The following is an 18,079-nucleotide window of genomic DNA, read 5'->3' as shown; positions in this document are numbered from 1 at the left end:
ACCAGGCCACCGTCGGCTACTCATCGGCCGGCGAAGTGGAAGGAGACGGTGCGCCTGCGCACTGAAAGCACGTGCCCCCTTATTCCCCCGCGCGGGTTCAGCGCCTCCCTCGGCTTGGGAAGCCGGAGCACGCGCAGACGACGCGAGGCGGCGCGCTTCCCGGCGCGCCTGCGCGTAGCGGTTCAGGGGGCGAGGACGAATGGGGTGGGATCGAAAGGTCGCCGGGAGAGGGCGGGGCGGGGCGGGGCGGGGGGAAGCCCCAGCCGGAGGAGAGCGGAGCATGCGCCGTGCGCGGCGGGGGGCGGCTGGGCGCATGCGCGGCGGCGGCGCTGACAGGGAGCGAGGCGGCTGAGGTGCGCGCCCGGATGGCGGCGTCCGGGGCGAGGAAGCCCAGCTCCCCGCGGGACTCGGAGGCCGAGGTCTGGTCCCGCCGGGTGAGGGAGCTGGTCAGCTCCGAGCCGGCCAGCCGCCTCTGCTTCGAGTGCGGCCAGCGAGGCGTCACCTACGTGGACATCACCATCGGCAGCTACGTCTGCACCGCCTGCTCGGGGGCGCTGTGAGTGCGGCGGGGGGCGGGGCCACGCCGCTATGCGCGAGGCCGGGGGGCGGGGCCACTCCGCTATGCGCGGGGGCGGGGCCATTTCCACGCGGGATGCCTCCTGGGGGCGGGGCCAGGGGCGGGGCGTTGGAGTCCCTTCCTCAACCTGGCGCCCTCCCAGCTGCGTCAGGGACCCCATGGGGGAAGGGGTTAATGGTTATAATAATGTAACGGTCATTTAATATCTATACCCGGTCCATCTGGCTGGGTTTCCCCAGCCACTCTGGGCAGCTTCCAACCGAATATTAAAAACAACACAGCGCCAGACATTAAAAGCTTCCCTAAGCAGGGAATGTCTTCTAAAAGTCAGATAGTTGTTTGTTTCCTTGACATCTGATGGGAGGGCGCCACCACCAAGAAGGCCCTGTGCCTGGTTCCCTGTAACTTCTCACAGGGAGGGAACCGCCAGAAGGTCCTCGGAGCTGGACCTCGGTGTCTGGGCTGGATGATGGAGGTGGAGACGCTCCTTCAGGTCTACTGGGCCTTTGAGGCCGTTTAGGGCTTTCAAGGTCAGCACCAACACTTTGAATTGTGCTCAGAAACATACTGGTTTGTTTGTGTTGTTGCCCTTGTTTTTATTATGTGTTTCGATCTTAGGAACTGCCTTCAGATCTACAGATGAAGGCGGTATACAAATTTAATAAATAAATAATAAAACCAGCCCCACAGCCAGCCTTGGCCGAGGGTTGGGGGCTGTACTCCAAAACCGCTGAGGGGCTCCAGGTTGACTCCAGGTTGACTGAAGGCTAGACGACCTTTGGATTTGCTTGTCACCTCTGTGACGTATATGAGACCACCTGGCAAAATCATCTGGAGGCTTAGGACTTGAGACGAGTCTTGCGGGAGGAGTGCAGTGGCTCCTCTAGGGCAGCATCCTGTTCCCACAGTGGCCAACCAGATGTCCCAAACGAATGGAAGAAACCCACAAGCAGGACTTGAGCGCAACAGCATCTCTCCCCATTTGCAACCCTCAGCAAACTGCAGGAGTTATAAAGCAGCAAGTAAAATTTTAGACGCAGGTGGCGCTGTGGGTAAAACCTCAGCGCCTAGGGCTTGCCGATCGAAAGGTCGGCGGTTCGAACCCCCGCGGTGGGGTGCGCTCCCGCTGCTCGGTCCCAGCGCCTGCCAACCTAGCAGTTCGAAAGCACCTTCGGGTGCAAGTAGATAAATAGGGACCGCTTACCAGCGGGAAGGTAAACGGCGTTTCCGTGTGCTGCGCTGGCTCGCCAGATGCAGCTTTGTCACGCTGGCCACGTGACCCGGAAGTGTCTCCGGACAGCGCTGGCCCCCGGCCTCTTGAGTGAGATGGGCGCACAACCCTAGAGTCTGTCAAGACTGGCCCGTACGAGCAGGGGCACCTTTACCTTTACTTTTAAAATTTTAGAAACTGCGCGCACAATTAAAAGGAGGGCGGCGGATGACGAAACAGACAGAAGGCACCAGCGATTTGGAAGAGGCCTTTGCGCTTTGCGTGGGGTGCAGAAGGACCTCTGGGATAGCGCGGGATTGGCTGCTGCAAGACGGCGCAATGCATCCTGGGCCGCTCCCTGATACTGGCCGTGCTCTTTGGCCTTCGCTGGCCAGTGGGAGGCAAAGGCATCTCTTCGCTAAAACAAATAATTTCATAAGCTCCCCTTTGAGCAGAAAGGCAGGTTAAACACCTTTTGACCAAAGTAAATAGAAACTCAGGTTGTTGCCCTGGATGGTGGCGCATGGCTGACGTGAGAGGGAGGGTGGAAAAAAAGGAATCTGTGGAAGACTTTTAAGCCAGCCGTTGTCAACCTGGCGAGTAAAAGGCGACATGGTAGAAGTGTGTAGAATTATGCCTGGCATAGAGAAAGTGGTTAGAGAAAAGCTTTTCTCCCTCTCTCACGACGCTGGTACTCGTGGGCCTCCAATGTAGCCAGATGCTGGAAGATTCAGGACAGATAACTGGAAGTCTGTCTTCACACGGAGCATAGTTGAACTGTGGAGCTCCCTCCCACAGGGAGGGCAAATTCATGGAGCAGGAGAGGGCTTTCGATGGCTACTGGGTGGTCAGAGGTAGCAATGCTTCTGAACACCAGTTGCTGGAAAGCACAGGAAAGGGAGAGTTGCTCTTGTGTTCGAATCCTACTCGCAGATTTTCCCATCATGGGCATTTGGTTGGCCTCTGTGAGAACAGGAGGCTGGGCTAGATGGGCCAGATTGTGTTCTTAAATCGTGGGGATATGAGTCCTTAATTTCTCTCCCCCCCGCCCCACCCAGGTTGCCCAGATCCCTAATCCAGGTTTGCTCCCTGAGGAAGTTCTCCCCACATGGGGTTCCTCCTCTCTCCGTGACATTCTGGCTATTTCATTTCCCACCCTCTTAATAATTAACTGCCACGGGCAGAGATAATCCTTGCATCAGCAGGTCAGAGAGCATGGGGACAGGGCCATGAGGAGCCCAGTGGGGCAGAGTCGACATCTAGGCTCTCTTCCCTGAGGGCCCAGGCCTCTCCTGGATTCTGCAGCTCAGGATGCACAGCATTCTCTGCGTTTTCCTGGCAGCTCAGAGAGCTGTCAACATCACTCTCTTCGCCAAGGTGTCTCTCTTGCAAAAGCACACACACTTTGCTGAACTCAAAGGCCTGGTTTCTCCTGCTCTCCCCTAGAGAGCATCTACTCAGTGGCTATAATCAGCAGGAGCTTTTCTCTTTGCTGTGATTCCTGCATTACTTGGACTAGCCACTGTGATCCACGCGACGGTCACCTCCAGACTTGATTATTGTAACTCGCTCTATGTGGGGCTGCCCTTGAGACTGACCCAGAAACTCCAGCGGGTGCAGAATGCCGCAGAGAGACTCCTTACGGGGTCCTTGCAGCGGAATCACATTCACCCGGTGCTATACCAGCTGCCCTGGCTCCCGGTGGAGTACAGGATCAGGTTTAAGGTGCTGGTTTTAACCTTTAAAGCCCTATATGGCCTAGGACCCTCGTCCCTATGGGACCGCCTCTTCTGTTATGTCCCACGGAGGACCTTACGGTCTTCAAACAAAAACATCTTGGAGGTCCCGGGCCACAGGGAGGTTAGGCTGGCCTCAACCAGAGCCAGGGCTTTTTCGGCCATGGCCCCGATCTGGTGGAACGCTCTGCCACAAGAGACCAGGGCCCTGCAGGACTTGACATCTTGCCGCAGGGCCTGCAAGACAGAGCTGTTCCACCAGGCCTTTGGCCAGGGCACAACCTGACTCCCTCCTTCGGCAATCCTTGCAGAACTCTAGCCCAATGGTTGCCTTTGAATTGATTTTAGAATGAATTGATTTTAGAATGCTGTGTTACTTTTATTGTTGTTAGCCGCTCTGAGCCCGCCTTCGGCTGGGGAGGGCGGGATATAAATAAAAAAATATTATTATTATTATTAGATGACCCTTGGGGGTCCCTTCCAGCTCTACAGTTTTGTGATTCTTCTTCCCCACCCCACCCCTAATGCAGCCGTGGCCTGAACCCCCCTCACCGGGTCAAGTCGATCTCCATGACGACCTTCACGGAGAGCGAGGTGCAGTACCTCCAGACCCGTGGGAACGAGGTGAGTCGGGGGCCACCTGGGGCCTTCCTGGCAGTTGTGCCCTGCTTTCTCATAAGTATATATAAGACAATTTATAATAGCAAGGTGGTGAGCTTGGTTTGGTGACTGAGGAGGCCAACGGAAGGCACAAGTGAGGTTTCAGAGGGTGGGCAGGTGATAGTCCTCTCCTGCTGTACTCACTTCTCAAAGAACCCCCAGAGTTCTGAATTGCAGCTTATTCCTCATATGCATTGATAAGAACCCATATACTTTAGTGCAGCAGTACCTAAACTATTGACATCAGGCAGGCGGCTTCCCCGTACTTTTCCAGCTCCTGCTAAAAAGCATTCTTGTTTAGGCAAGCCTGCCTGGTTGATTTGTGTTTTAATCCCCTTTTTAGTTTAATTTTTTTGATTATATAGTAGCTTTTATCGATGATTCCGTTGTTTCTCTCTCTCTCTTTGAGTTGTCCCTTCTCTTACAAGCAAGCAGTGTCTAAATCTTATGAAGTAAATAATTCTGGGCCCCCTCCCCACCCCAGGCCTGTCGGAAGATCTGGTTGGGCACCTTTGACTCGCGGACGTCTCTGCTGCCAGATTCCCAGGACCCTCAGAAAGTGAAGGAGTTTCTGCAAGAGAAATACGAGAAGAAGAGATGGTGAGAATGACAGGAGCCTGTCCTTCAAGGGGAGCCTCAAATCCCAGGAGTTTATAGAGTAGTAAAGGACTCAGATGAAATTCTGCAAACTGGTGTGGGCTGTTTATTTTCACGTCTTACTCCAAAGGCGAAACGTTGACCTTTCACCCACCCAAGGGATGAGAGGGTGGGGAGATTATCCTGGGCGGTGGTCTATCCTCTCCTCTGGCTTCCCCCTGCAGGTACATCTCCCCGGAGCAAGCCAAAAGCCTGCCCTCGCTGACATCCCAAAGCTCCACGGTGGAAGTGAAGACGCTGCTGGGAGACTCGGGGGCGATGCCTACAGCAGCCAAGCCTAGCCAGGTTGGGAGTATCGGGCATCCTTCTGGCTCGACTAAGTTGCTCAGAAATTCTATCCATTCGCTGGCCAGCCCAGGCTAGGCCCCTACTCTGTTTCACAAGCTCTGATATCAGGTTTCTGACAGCTGTTGGGGAGTAGCAGGGCAGGGGGCGGTGGGCTGTAGTTTACAGCGTTCGGGGCTTGTGTAATTTGGAGAAAAGACGAGCAAGGGACAGTGAGAAACGAGAAATTAACGGAGGATAAGGCTGTCTGTGGCAGCTAGCGGCTAGCCAGGTGCCTATCATGAGAAACCTGCAAACATGACCCAGGCACAAGAGTCCTTTCCCCTCTTGCAGTTCCCAGTGACTGGTATTCGGAAGAGGCTGCAGAGCAGAGCTAACGGCTACTGATGATGAGGATGGTTAAATTTCTGTCCTGCCCTTCATCCGAAGATAGCAGGGTGGTTTACAATATAAAACACAGAACTGCATAATATAATAGCAGACAAAAGCAACACTGCCCCCTCGCCCCCGTTTAAAAGGTCATATACTGCCAAAGGTCTGGTTATAGAGGAACATTTTCACCTAGTGCCTCTCAACAACCAGCAATCCATCCTGCCCCACAGAAACAGTAGATTCTGAAACTTTGCTCAAGTTCAAAATAAGCATGGCCTGCCAGGGAGACCTTTGCGATGCCCTGTTCTCCTAGCCGCCGTGTATTCTTTGTGTGCAAAAGCCACATATCCTTACGATCCAACAATATACAGCCCGGGGCACAGTATTCTTCCTTAGCACCTCAGTGGGCCACAACTTGCTTCAGAGTGCATTTGTGGTGCATGCCAGGCTCTTGGGGGGGGGGGGGGAGGGAGATCTCTTCCTGGGCAGGATCCCGGCCTTTCATTCTGACCGGCTTTCCTTTTCCCAGATTGCAGACAGGAGCCAGCCGCAGGGCCCCCAGCCAGCCAAGAAAGCCAGTATGGACCTCTTGGCCGACATTGGGGGAGACCCCTTTGCTGCCCCCCAGCCTGGACCTGCCTTCACAGCCTTCCCTGCTTTTGGGAGTGAGTAACTTCTTGTGGCTCCTTATCACACCAGAGAGGGGGTGGGTGTGTCTGGCTGGGCAGTTTTGATCTGGAGGGAGTGTGTTAACTGAAGAGGCTTCAAAATGGGCATGGGGGGGGGGACCCAAGCAACCAGGGAGTTGGGGGAGCTGCCTTTTCCCCCATGGGGAAAGAAAAACGAAAACACTGGCTTTCGGCTCCTTGACTTAGAGCAGGGTTTCCCAAACAGTCTCTGGCTGGTTTTTTTTTGGACTACAACTCCCATCATCCCTCGGTACTAGGACCAGTGGTCAGGGATGATGGGAGTTGTAGTCCAAAAACAGCCAGGAAGCCAATAATCATAATAATAATTCATTATTTATACCCCGCCCATCTGGCTGGGTTTCCCCAGCCACTCTGGGCGGCTTCCAACAGAATATTAAAATACAATAGCCTATTAAACATTAAAAGCTTCCCTAAACAGGGCTGCCTTCAGATGTCTTCTAAAATCTGGTAGTTGTTTTTCTCTTTGGCAAGTTTGGGAAACCCTGGTTTAGAGAACGGGCCGCTAAGACTCACGGTGCGCTTACAAACCTGGCTTTGGTGAGAACGTGATTCTGCAGCAGCTGGGTCATTGGCCAGATCCGACATGCTCTTACTGCTTTCCTATGGTATTACAAAAGAGGGGTGAAGAAGGTGTGATGGAGGGGAGTATTCCTGCCTTGCCATGGGGTTGGACTGGATGACCCTCAGGGTCCCTTCCAACGCTTACGATTCTATGAGAACGTTCTCCCTTTTCTCCTAATGCCCTGCACTCAGATTTGCTCGAGGAGGTCAGAGCCCTAGACTTGGAGGGGGGACCCCAAGGGCAGTCTGGCGCAGCCCCCGCGATGCAGGAAGAAATCCATCGGCGGTAGATTCAGGACAGGCCAGAGGAGGAACTTAACCCATGCACAACACTGCGGCTAAATAATCCCTCTTGCGCTCTCTCTCTCTCAGGCCAGGTGCCAGCCCAGGCCGCCTTCACCAGTTTCGATGCCTTTGGAGGAAGTCCTGCTGGAGTGACCTTTGGGGACGCGTTAGCCGCCAGCCACAGCCCTTTCCAGAGCCAGCCCATGCCAGCGGGGAACATGCCCCGTAAGTGCACTGTTATCATTACTACTATGTTTTTCATTCTGTTTATATTCCGCCTCTCCTATAGTTCCTCACCCCCTGTTTTATCCTCGCAACGTTTTATTCTTCCTCGTTCTCCTTTCGTCGGCAGGCAGAGACTGTTTTACTCCCACAGGCCTTTGGGAACTGACAGATTTTTTTCCTACTACCTGCATTTCAACAGATTTGCTTTTGCATTGCTTTGATTCTGTTGCATTAAAGCTGAAAACATATGCCGTATTTTTCGCCCCATAAGACGCACCTGGTTTTTAGAGGGGGAATGCAAGAAAAAAAAAATTCTTTAAAGGGAGCGCTGAGCAGAGACTGTATGCATCCCAGGCTCTGCTCAGCGCTCCCTTTCACGAGCCACGTGGAGCGTGTGTGCGGCGCTTGCAGGCTTTTCCCCGAGGAGGGAGAAGGGCAGCCCGTCACTGACGGGCTGCCCTTCTCCCTCCTTGGGGAAAAGCCCCCAAGAGCCGCACACACGCTCAGCGCGGCTCGTGAAAGGGAGCGCGGCTCTTGGGGGCTTTTCTGGGAGGTGGGGGAAGGGACCGAGGGGCTAAGCCAGAATCTAGAACAGCAAGAGGGAGCGCTGTGCATTGATCCCTCTCGCTGTTCTGGCTTCTGGGATAGCTGCGAAGCCTGCATTCGCTCCATAAGATGCACGCACATTTCCCCTTACTTTTTAGGAGGGAAAGAGTGCGTCTTATAGAGCAAAAAATACGGTAAAATATAGTTTAAAATGCAACTAAGCTATTACATATTATATGCTTTTAGCTTTTTGTATTTTACCTGCTATGTTTTAATTTGCGTACACCAGCTCTAGTCCTGGTCTGGGAAAATGGCAGGAAGGTGGGGGTGGGGGGAGAGAGAGAGAGACAGAGAGAAAAAATTAAAAATATATTAATTTTGTATATCTTTTGTCATCAGATCTCAGGGCAGTTCATGGCATAAAAATGCAACATAAAAGCACAAAACACGCGATCGAAACAAGAACAAAGAAACACAAACCGATAACTCCCAAACAAACCAATATTAATTAATATTCTTCCTTGCAGGTGGAACCCACATGGGCGGTTTCCCCGCCTCCCCTGCTAGCCAACCAGGAGTGGGCATTCCAGACATGGGCGGGGCCTTCAGAGTGGGCGGAGTCCCAAGCAGGTAATAGGTTTCCCTCTGGATCGACTGGTTTGGGGCTGGTGGGTCTGTGGACATTTCTGCCTTGGCCAACGGGTATGTGTGTGTGAGTCTAAGTGGCCTCTGGGTGCATCTCCCAGAGAGCCTTGCACTTACCTGCTTCCTCTTCCTCCCCCTCTCTCTGCCAGTGTCTTTGGGGCCCTGAGCCAGTCGCCTGTCCTGCCCCCGCCCAGCCCAGCCACGGCCTACGGGGGTAAGTAGTTCTCCTTCGTCCTCTCGGTTCTGATGGTTGCTGTCGTCATCTTCAATTTATTTGTAGGCCACTTTTCCCGTGGCGGCGATCAAAGTGTCATGCATCGCACCAAACGAACAATAATAAATAGAACAATTCAAAAAAACAAAACAACCCCCCCCCCAAGAATGATTAGAAATAATCATAATGTATACAGAACATAAATCCATACGAAAACAATACAGATAAGCTAAGAACTAAACAGGAAAGAGAACGTGCTGCTGTGTGAACCTTCAGTTACCCACACATGAAAGATCGTCGTCGTTTTAATTGCAGGCCACCTTTCCGCAGTTAAAGCCAAGCTCAAGGCGGTTCGCAACACGGAAAGATTTACATAATTGCAAACATAACAAAAGTAGTCATAAACAGTGAACGGAACAGATAAAAAAAAGTACACAACCAAACGGAACGGTTTTCACGTAAGTCATAATAAGATCTAAAAACAATTCTACAAAAAAGTTAATATCGAGAGCAGCAACAAACCCCACCAAAAGAACCCTCTAAACCAGTGGTTCCCAATTGAGATCTGTGTGACCCAACCGGGGATCTGTGGCACATACCTGTCAGCTGTCTGGGAGATCCCCTTTTGGGAGGTGCCCAGAAAAGTGTGAGATTACAGCACCCAAAAAACATATGTTTTGGGGTGCCATGCTCTCACGCTGGTCACATGACTTGCAGGGATGCACAGCCGAGGAGATGCAGAGCCCTGGGACACACTGGGTTGTTTGGTGGCACCGCTTGGCTTTTGAAAAAAGGGGGGTCCGCAGTACTTGGCTAGTTGGGAACCACTGCCCTAAACAATACCCCATCCCAAGGATTTGTACCGTAATGTCACATAGAGAGAGTCACATGAGAGTCAGATAGACACAGGCAGGTACCATATTTTTTGCCCCATAGGACGCACCGGCCCATAGGACGCATCAAGTTTTTTGGGGGGGAAATAAAGGGGGAAAAAATTATTTCCCCCCCAGTCGCTTGTGGGGCCGGCAGCGGGGAGAAGCGCTCTTCTGCCCGCCGCCCGCCTTCAGATCAGGTCCGGGGACAGCGGAGAGACGCGCTGCGCCTCCCCACTCTCCCCGGAGCTTGTGGGGTTGGCGGCGGGCTCTCCCCGCCGTCAGCCTCCAAACCACTTCAGGAGACAGCGGGATGGCGGCGTTCCGCCTCCCTCTGTCCCCCGACCTTGTGGGGCTGGCGCTGGGGCTCTCCTGAAGCCTGGAGAGCGAGAGGGGTCGGTGCGCACCGACCCCTCTCACTCTCCAGGCTTCAGCGAAAGCCTGCATTCGCCCCATAGGACGCACACACATTTCCCCTTCATTTTTGGAGGGGGGAAAGTGCGTCCTATAGGGCGAAAAATACGGTATACAGAGAAGCAGATGCACAAATTTATGGAAGCTTTTAATGTTTGATGGACTACTGTATTTTAATATTTTGTTGGAAGCCGCCCAGAGTGTCTGGGGAAACCCAGCCAGATGGGGGGGGGTATAAATAATAAATTATTATTATTATTTATAATTTTATACAATTGCATCCATCGCAAAATCACCTTCTCCCCTCTTGTCAGCCCCTCGTCCTGCCAAACTGTGTTTGCTGTGCGTTTCTCTGCTTGTGGAATAAATACTGTTGAGCAGGAACTGATTGTGCTCACGTAGCGAGGCCTGTGCATCTGTGTCATTCAACCAGGAAGTAAAATGGTGACATGTGAAATTTTGGGGAGCGGTGCGTGTCTTAGAAGGAGGGGCAGGTTTCTAGGAACAGGTCTTCAGTTAATAATAATAATAATAATAATAATAATAATTTATTATTTATACCCCGCCCATCTGGCTGGGTCTCCCCAGCCACTCTGGGCGGCTTCCAACTGAATATTAAAAACAGTACAGCATCAAACATTAAAAACTTCCCTAAAGAGGGCTGCCTTCAGATGACTTTTAAAAGTAAAATAGTTGTTTATTGCTTGGACATCTGCTGGGAGGGCGTTCCACAGGGCGGGCGCCACTACCGAAAAGGCCCTCTGCCTGGTTCCCTGTAACCTTACTTCTCGCAATGAGGGAACCGCCAGAAGGCCCTCGGAGCTGGACCTCAGTGTCCGGGCTGAACGATGGGGGTGGAGACGCTCCTTCAGGTATACTGGACCAAGGCCGTTTAGGGCTTTAAAGGTCAACACCAACACTTTGAATTGTGCCTGGAAACGTACTGGGAGCCAATGCAGATCTCTCAGGACGGGTGTTATGTGGTCCCAGCGGCCACTCCCAGTCCCCAGTCTAGCTGCCGCATTCTGGATTAATTGCAAAACTATGGCAAAGTCGGAGAACCCCAGGCACGTTCCTGGGGTGTAGCAGAGGCCAGTTGCTTCATTTGTGGTATAACTCAGGGCGCTTTCTCTTTCTCTCTCTCTGATGTCCAGCCTGCACCAATCCTTTCGCCACCTCTGCCGTTGCTCAGCCCACGCTGCCTTCCACCAACCCCTTCCAGACCAATGGCATGGCCCCAGGTAAGCCCTTCCCTGCTGCCTTGAGACTCTTGGGGTCGTAGCTTTGAGCCCCGTTTTTTTTTTGGGGGGGGGGGGAGATTCCTGCATTGCAGGGGCTTGGGCTAGAGGGCCCTCTGTTGTCCTTTCCTTCCAGCCGTCCCGCTGCGAAATCCATCCGACGTAAATCAGCGACTTGGGCTTCTGAGCTTGAAGGTTCCCACACCTTCTCTGAGCTACTAACAGCAGCTACTGCTGTTTTAGCCAACTCATCAGCATACCTCTTTGGAGGTTTGCCCTTTGTGGCCCTTTCAGATCCGCGTACTAGACGCAAGTCTTCAGCACTCATCTCCTCTTTCTTAGGAGAATGGTGGCACTCTGTATGCACCTTTTTCATACCCCACAAATGCGCCATTCACACCACATTTTCCAAGCTTGCTGCTCTGTGGAGTATGGACCCAGGCTTCTGAGCCAGGGCACACTATCAGCAGATCGAACTGCACACACAGAATAGGCGTGAGGCTTGCGGAAGCATACTACAACTACAGATTTATTAATCATAAATCAGGACAAACGTGTCGTCTCTCTCGTCGTCTCAGAGAGAACAGGAAAAGCAACAGCTACGCACAACGGAAGTTTCCAGCAATGTAAACAGATAAGTGACACGCAACAGTTCCACACGCCTGCTCCTTAAGGTGGAATGGAAATGTCAACATCCTCACAGTCCCTTCCAACTCTACAGTCCTGTGGTTCTTACCATTCGAGCGGAGGTGGGAGGGCGGAGAGAGAGACAGCGAGTCGGGCAAAGGAGGAGTAGGGGCTGGTTTTGCAAGCCGCCTTCCACCCTGCAGGACTCATAGAATCATAGCGTTGGAAGGGACCCCCAAAGCGCATCTAGCCCACCCTCTGGCAAGGCAGGCATCTCCCACTGCTCCCTGCAACCTAGTTCACAGCACCCAACCCTTCGATGGCTTTAAGAGAGTAGCAAAAGGCACCTTTGTGTAAATATACTTGCGGGAGGAAGCCGCCAAGCGGCACCTGGGTGTAACAGTGATCTCCCCACCCACAGTTCCCAGCAGCGGGTATTCAGAGAAATACCTCATTTGACATGTGGAGATAGAAGACAGCCGGAAGAGCGTTCTGGATCAGGCCAATGACCCATCTAGCCCAGCAGGTTTGGGTCCTGCGCTGTGGAGCAGCGGAAAACAAGCTCGCTCCATCTTTCAGACGTTTGAAGATGGCTACCCTCTCTCCTCAGTCTTTTCCAGGCATCCCCAACACCCTCCAACATTCCTCCAGTTTCCAGGCCCCTGACCTAGGTTGCCCTCCTCTGCACAATACCCTTCTTAAATTGTGGCACCCAGAACTGGACAGGTGTGGGCTGACCAAAGCAGAATGGAGCAGTGCTATTCCTTCCCTCGATCTGGACACTAGAGTTCTGTGGATGCAGCCGAGAATAGCAATAGCCTTTTTTGCTGCTGCCTCACACTGCTGGCTCATGTTGATAAGCTTGTGGCCCCCTAAGACCCCTTGCGTCCTTTTCACTCCTGCAGCCGTCAAGCCAGGCGTCCCCCATCCTCCACTGATTCATCAAGTTATTCCTGCCCCTTCCTCATTATTCTGGCTCTCTCTCTTCTCGCAGGCGCCTTCGTGGTGGGGTCCCCCAGCAGCTTCTCCACCTCCCCCCTCTCCAGCGTCTTCGCCTCCCCCCTGCAGCACCAGCAACCGCCTCTGTTCCAGACCCAAGCAATGCTGAGTCAGCAGCAGAATGGCGGTAAGAGGTGCTTTTCTTTGCGGGGGGTGTCACTCAGTCCAGAAGTAGACATGCCATTGCACACTCACTCAGAGAAACTGCGGGCTTTCGCATTTGAGGCGCTGGGGAATTTTTTCCTAGGCTAGGAAAAAACGAATAAACGACAGGCAAGGTCCTATCCCTTGTTGGGGTTGTGATGGGCAGGTTGACGGGCTCTGCATGCGTGGCCAAAACCTCTCGGGGCTAGAGGAAGGCCATCAAGGGTCCCCACATAGCTCATTGCCCCTTCTTCCCATGGGGCTCATGGGAGAAGGAGAGAGTGCTGTAGGGAAAGGACCTCGGTGACCCCGATTAAGCCCCGGGTGACGCTGTGGTCTAAACCACAGAGCCTTGGGCTTGCCGATCAGAAGGTCAGCGGTTCGAATCCCCGCGACAGGGTGAGCTCCCATTGCTCGGTCCCTGCTCCTGCCAACCTAGCAGTTCAAAAGCACGTCAAAGTGCAAGTAGATAAATAGGTACCACTCCGGCGGGAAGGTCAACGGCATTTCCATGCGCTGCTCTGGTTCGCCAGAAGCGGCTTAGTCCTGCTGGCCACATGACCCGGAAGCTGTACGCCGGCTCCCTTGGCCAATAAAGCAAGATGAGCGCCGCAGCCCCAGAGTCGTCTGCGACTGGACCTAATGGTCAGGGGTCCCTTTACCTTTACCAGCACAGCAGAGAGGGCCCCCCTGAAAAACCAGCACATAGCACAAAAGCTTCCCACAGGATTTGAAGCAGAGTGTAAATATGTCTGAAGCAGAGGGCTGGCTTGCCTGCTCTGGGGCCGGTCACTGCCTCTCAGCCTGTCCTGCCTTGCAGGGTTGTTGCTCTGGGGGTTAAATGAGGACAGGGAGAACCGTGCACATGCCACCTTGAGCTCCAGACTCTCTATCTTAAGAGAGCCAGCGGTGGTCTATAGCAGTTAGAGTGTCAGGCCAGGACCTGGGAGGGACCAGGGCTTGAACCTGCCCCACCTGCTCTCAGCCTGAGCCACCTTAGAGGGCTAATGTTTGGGGGGTTAAATGAGGAGGTCAGGAGAACCCTTGAGCTCCTTGGAGATATAAAGGCAATAAAATAAAATAAAACATTTCCAGCCTCCCTGGGTGTGTTGGCTTCATCTCATTACAGCAGAAATCATCTCAACATTCACTTGTACTCTCTGTCTGTCTCTCTCCTGCCTCAGGGTCCCCGTTCAGTGGATTTTCTGTTGCCAAAGCTGCACAGAGACCCCTTGGGCAGCCTGTTGGAATCTCCACCAACCCTTTTGTGGTAAGGAAGCCCCCCACCCATCTCCTTCCCCCTCCTCTTCCAGCCCTCCAACCTCTCCCGCTTGCCAGTTCCCCATCTCTTGTGATCACCTTTCCACCCCCAGCCCCTAGATCTCTCTCTCTCTCTGTGTGCGCATCTGTAAAGGCTCCAGTACGAAGGCAGGTGACGCTCACGTGACCTTGATATTAATCAAAGAAAGCAATGTTTTTTTCCTCAGTTTGAGGGGCCGGGGCGGCAACAGGCTCCCTACGTAGAAAAGTTGCAGCGTTTGGGACTTTTCAGTTCAGAGGGAAAGGCAAGGAAGATGTTCAGAGTTCCACATAGCACGGGAGAAGCGGAGAGAGGAAATTTTCCCCTCCCTCTCTCCTAACTGGAGGGCATCCAGGACAGGTGAAAGAGAGTCCTTCTAGCTGATAGTTAAACTGCAGAACTCCCTCCAGCAGGAGGCTTTAAAGGAAGATGTCACTACGCCTTTTTAACCCCAGCGATGCTTCTGAAACCCAGTTGCCAGACACCCCAGGAGGGGAGAGGGGTGCTCTTGTGCTCGGATCCTGGTTCTGGGTTTCCCAGAAGAGGCAGCTGGTTGGCCGCTGTGGGAACAGGATCCTGGAACAGACAGGGGGAGCCCTTACGTTATTGATAATAACTCAAGGAAAACAGTGTTTTCCTCTTAGAGGTAGGTAGCCGTGTTGGTCTGCCGTAGTCGAGACAATATAAAAAAATTCCTTCCAGTAGCACCTTAGAGACCAACTAAGTTTGCTGTTGGTGTGAGCGCTCGTGTGCATGCACACGTCTTCAGATACACACGAAAGCTCATACCAGCAACAAACTTAGTTGGTCTCTAAGGTGCTAAGGGACGCGGGTGGCACTGTGGGTAAAAGCCTCAGCGTCTAGGGCTTGCCGATCGAAAGGTCGGCGGTTCGAATCCCCGTGGCGGGGTGCGCTCCCGCTGCTCGGTCCCAGCGCCTGCCAACCTAGCAGTTCAAAAGCACCCCCGGGTGCAAGTAGATAAATAGGAACTGCTTACTAGCGGGAAGGTAAACGGCGTTCCGTGTGCTGCGCTGGCTCGCCAGATGCAGCTTGTCACGCTGGCCACGTGACCCGGAAGTGTCTCCGGACAGCGCTGGCCCCCGGCCTCTTAAGTGAGATGGGCGCACAACCCTAGAGTCTGTCAAGACTGGCCCGTACGGGCAGGGGTACCTTTACCTTTAAGGTGCTACTGGAAGGAATTTTTTTATAGTGTTTTCCTCTGTTTGGGTGGCAGTGGAATAAATAGGCTTTCCCTCCCTAGCTTACAGAATCTTTGGATATTTCAAGATGATCTTTCCGTTCAGTTGATTGGGGTGTGCGTCTCTCTCTCTCTGTGTTGATCCTTCTCTCCCACTCCGTCCCCGTCCCCCCCACTCACCCACCTCTCTGTCTCTGTCTCCCACAGACCCCGATGGCCTCCTCGCCTGCTGGCCCTTTCTCCCTGGCGAAACACCCCCCCACCAACCCTTTCTTATAGCGCTGGCTAGACGACAGACCGCCGGAGACCCCCGACTCACCTCGAGTGTGTGTGTGTGTATGTGTGTCATATAGGAGAGAGCGTCTCTGCCACTTGGGCACTTTACTCTTCCCGCCCCCTGGACTGGGGGTGGGCGCTTAAGTGCTTTTCAGAAGGTTTTTTTGGGGGGGGGGACGGACGTATGGCCTCTCCCTCCAGAAAGCAGCGCACGATGTGACTTGCCAGGGAGCTGGGTTAGCTGGCTGCAAACCAGGGCATTGATTCTTGCTGGGGAGAAGATTTGGGGAGGGGGGCAGCAAGCAATTCTGAGCGATGCTGAGGAAGGTCAGTACCTAGCGGTGGGTGTGCATGCTGGATAAACAGGAAGTCCAGGAGCCCCTGTGAGTCAACTGCTTCCTCCTTGGCCACCCCTCCCACCAGCTTCCCAGCAGCCCTTGTTTGGGGTGTATGGGGGTCTGGGATTGCCAAGGTGGGGAGGAGAGGAGGATATTCAGGCTCTGCACAGACCAGTCTGCATCCCCCTTCCAAGCCTCTCTGGCCTCTTTCGGGCCCCCTTGCCAGCCGCCGTGGGGAGGCCTCAGGGCCCCTTCTCCTCTAGGGCGAAGCTGCCCCAAAGACAGACAGGATTCCTCTTCTGCTGTCCCCGTCCTGCCTCTTCCTCTCATCATTTCATTGCACTAGACGAGGCGGCAGGGAGACGCGGTCAGGGACGCCGACAAACACGCCTGCCTGCTCGTGAGCAGACGAAGCGTGTCTGGAGCAACGGAGGCTCCAGGCGGCAATACTGGAGCCCCAGAATCAAGTCCAGAGGCTTGGAAGAAAGACAGAGGCAGTGGGTACGGTCTGGGGCTCTTTTGGAACAGGTCTGGGCCCCCTCCCCAGGCTTGGGGGTCTGTGCTGTCGTGCAAAACCCAAAGTTTGGCAACCCAGACTTTGCAGTCAGTCCTTGCTTGGTTCCCCCACTTCCGGCTGTGTGCTCTGCCAATGTGCATTGCCTTGCTGGGTCGGGGGAGCCTTCTGGGAAAGCCTTGGCAAGGGTCTCTGAGCAGCCCCCCCAACATCTGAGAAGTGGAGGGGGCAGAAGGGAGAGCTCTCTTTTCCTCTCCCAGCTGACTCAGAGCCGTGTCTCTGCCAAAGAACGATGCCCTGAGCCACAAAACCCTCCGACGTCCGCGTTTCCCGCCCTAGGGGAACCCCAGAAATCTGCCTTTCCAGTCCCCCCCCCCCCCCCCGGGAGGTCTTCCACCAGCCTCACCTGGTCAGACTAGTGCCTGCAGAGTCCCAACATTTCAAAAGCGGGGTTTTATGCATCTTTCGAAAGCAAGTCCCTCCCCCTTTCTCCCCCACTCCTTTTTCGTGGTCTCAGGAAATCTGACCAAAGCGTTAAGTTTCCGTAATTCTGTTTGGCTGAATGCAGAAATGGGTTGGGGAATGTGCTGGCTGGATCTCGATACCTGGGAGCAGGGAAAACTACGGCTTTGCTAAGCGAATGGCGGCAGTTCTCGTTGTGCTTCCTTAAGTGTGCTGTAGCTCTTTTACTTCTTCGCACCCGTCCGCCCGGCTCCCACCTCCGCGCTTCCTCCTTTGCCCGCACACTTTCAACCCAAAGGCCACAATCCCTCCCCGCGCACAAGTATTCTACCTATGCCAGGCTCCCTACGCCGGCCGGGGCTTTTTTCCTTTCTTTGGGGTAACCCTTCAATCGCCCCTCCTGGGAACAGAACGGACGCGTTCCCCCACCCCCTTAAGGAAGACTGGAGTTTATATTTTCAACAAAAGTATGGACTACGTTTTTAAAAGATATATATCTATATATACTCACGAAATATATAATAAGCGCAGAACTTGTTGCACTCAAAATGTCTATAGATATCTATATGGGGAAGGGGGAAAAATCTATTTGAAAAACAAACACGGTGGTCCCTGGTCTTCTTTCGGCAAACGCCTGCCTCTCGGGTTGCGGGCCTGGAAGCGGCTGGATCGGGGCCTCGGGGTTCGTGGGCTCTGAATCCCGAAGAAGCGTCGCCGAGAGATCAGAGCGGGCTGCGTCTCGGCCTCCAAAGGCATCCCCAACAAGAAAGCAAGCCTTGAATCTAAGGCCTTCGCTCAGAGGTGGTCCCTGGAAGGGTCCAGGAAGGGTTGAGAGAGATCCTGGACAGCTGCTGCTGCCAGCCAGAGCAGGTAGTGCTAAGTGGGCCACACCGCCAAATGGCACCTTAAACCTGGGTTATGTTTGCCACAACGGCACCGCTTTTTGTCCCCCGTTGAAATTTTTTATAATTGCTAATTTTTTCATTTCTCTACCGCTTTATATTTTAAAGAAAA

General features: G+C 53.6%; 1 protein-coding gene across 2 annotated transcripts; it reads left to right on the top strand.

The window, feature by feature from the left end:
• The first annotated feature begins 300 nt into the window (after nt 1-300).
• On the top strand, nt 301-17,666 carry AGFG2 (ArfGAP with FG repeats 2). Of its 2 annotated transcripts, none has more exons than XM_077916761.1 (12): nt 301-556; nt 4,054-4,147; nt 4,668-4,783; nt 5,005-5,125; nt 6,027-6,162; nt 7,141-7,267; nt 8,353-8,454; nt 8,619-8,683; nt 11,124-11,210; nt 12,829-12,960; nt 14,162-14,247; nt 15,683-17,666. In XM_077916761.1, the coding sequence occupies exons 1-12, from the start codon at nt 366-368 to the stop codon at nt 15,752-15,754; spliced, it is 1,329 nt and encodes a 442-aa protein (XP_077772887.1). In that variant the 5' UTR covers nt 301-365; the 3' UTR covers nt 15,755-17,666. The 2 variants fall into 2 exon arrangements, with proteins under 2 accessions (XP_077772887.1, XP_028560839.2); XM_028705006.2 differs by having other exon boundaries at nt 302-556; nt 7,141-7,278; nt 8,352-8,454.
• The last annotated feature ends 413 nt before the right edge of the window (nt 17,667-18,079 follow it).

This window comes from Podarcis muralis, chromosome 13 (assembly GCF_964188315.1).
Source record: "Podarcis muralis chromosome 13, rPodMur119.hap1.1, whole genome shotgun sequence".
Classification (NCBI taxonomy): domain Eukaryota; kingdom Metazoa; phylum Chordata; class Lepidosauria; order Squamata; family Lacertidae; genus Podarcis; species Podarcis muralis.
This window is presented reverse-complemented; position numbering and strand designations above follow the sequence as displayed.

Bases quoted from the DNA above. Each gene is read 5' to 3' on its own strand.
- AGFG2 (XM_028705006.2), top strand. From the start codon at position 366: ATGGCGGCGTCCGGGGCGAGGAAGCCCAGCTCCCCGCGGGACTCGGAG. The intron at 7,279-8,351 runs GTAAGTGCACTG...TCTTCCTTGCAG, and splicing joins GCCAGCGGGGAACATGCCCC to GTGGAACCCACATGGGCGGT. The intron at 14,248-15,682 runs GTAAGGAAGCCC...TGTCTCCCACAG, and splicing joins TCTCCACCAACCCTTTTGTG to ACCCCGATGGCCTCCTCGCC.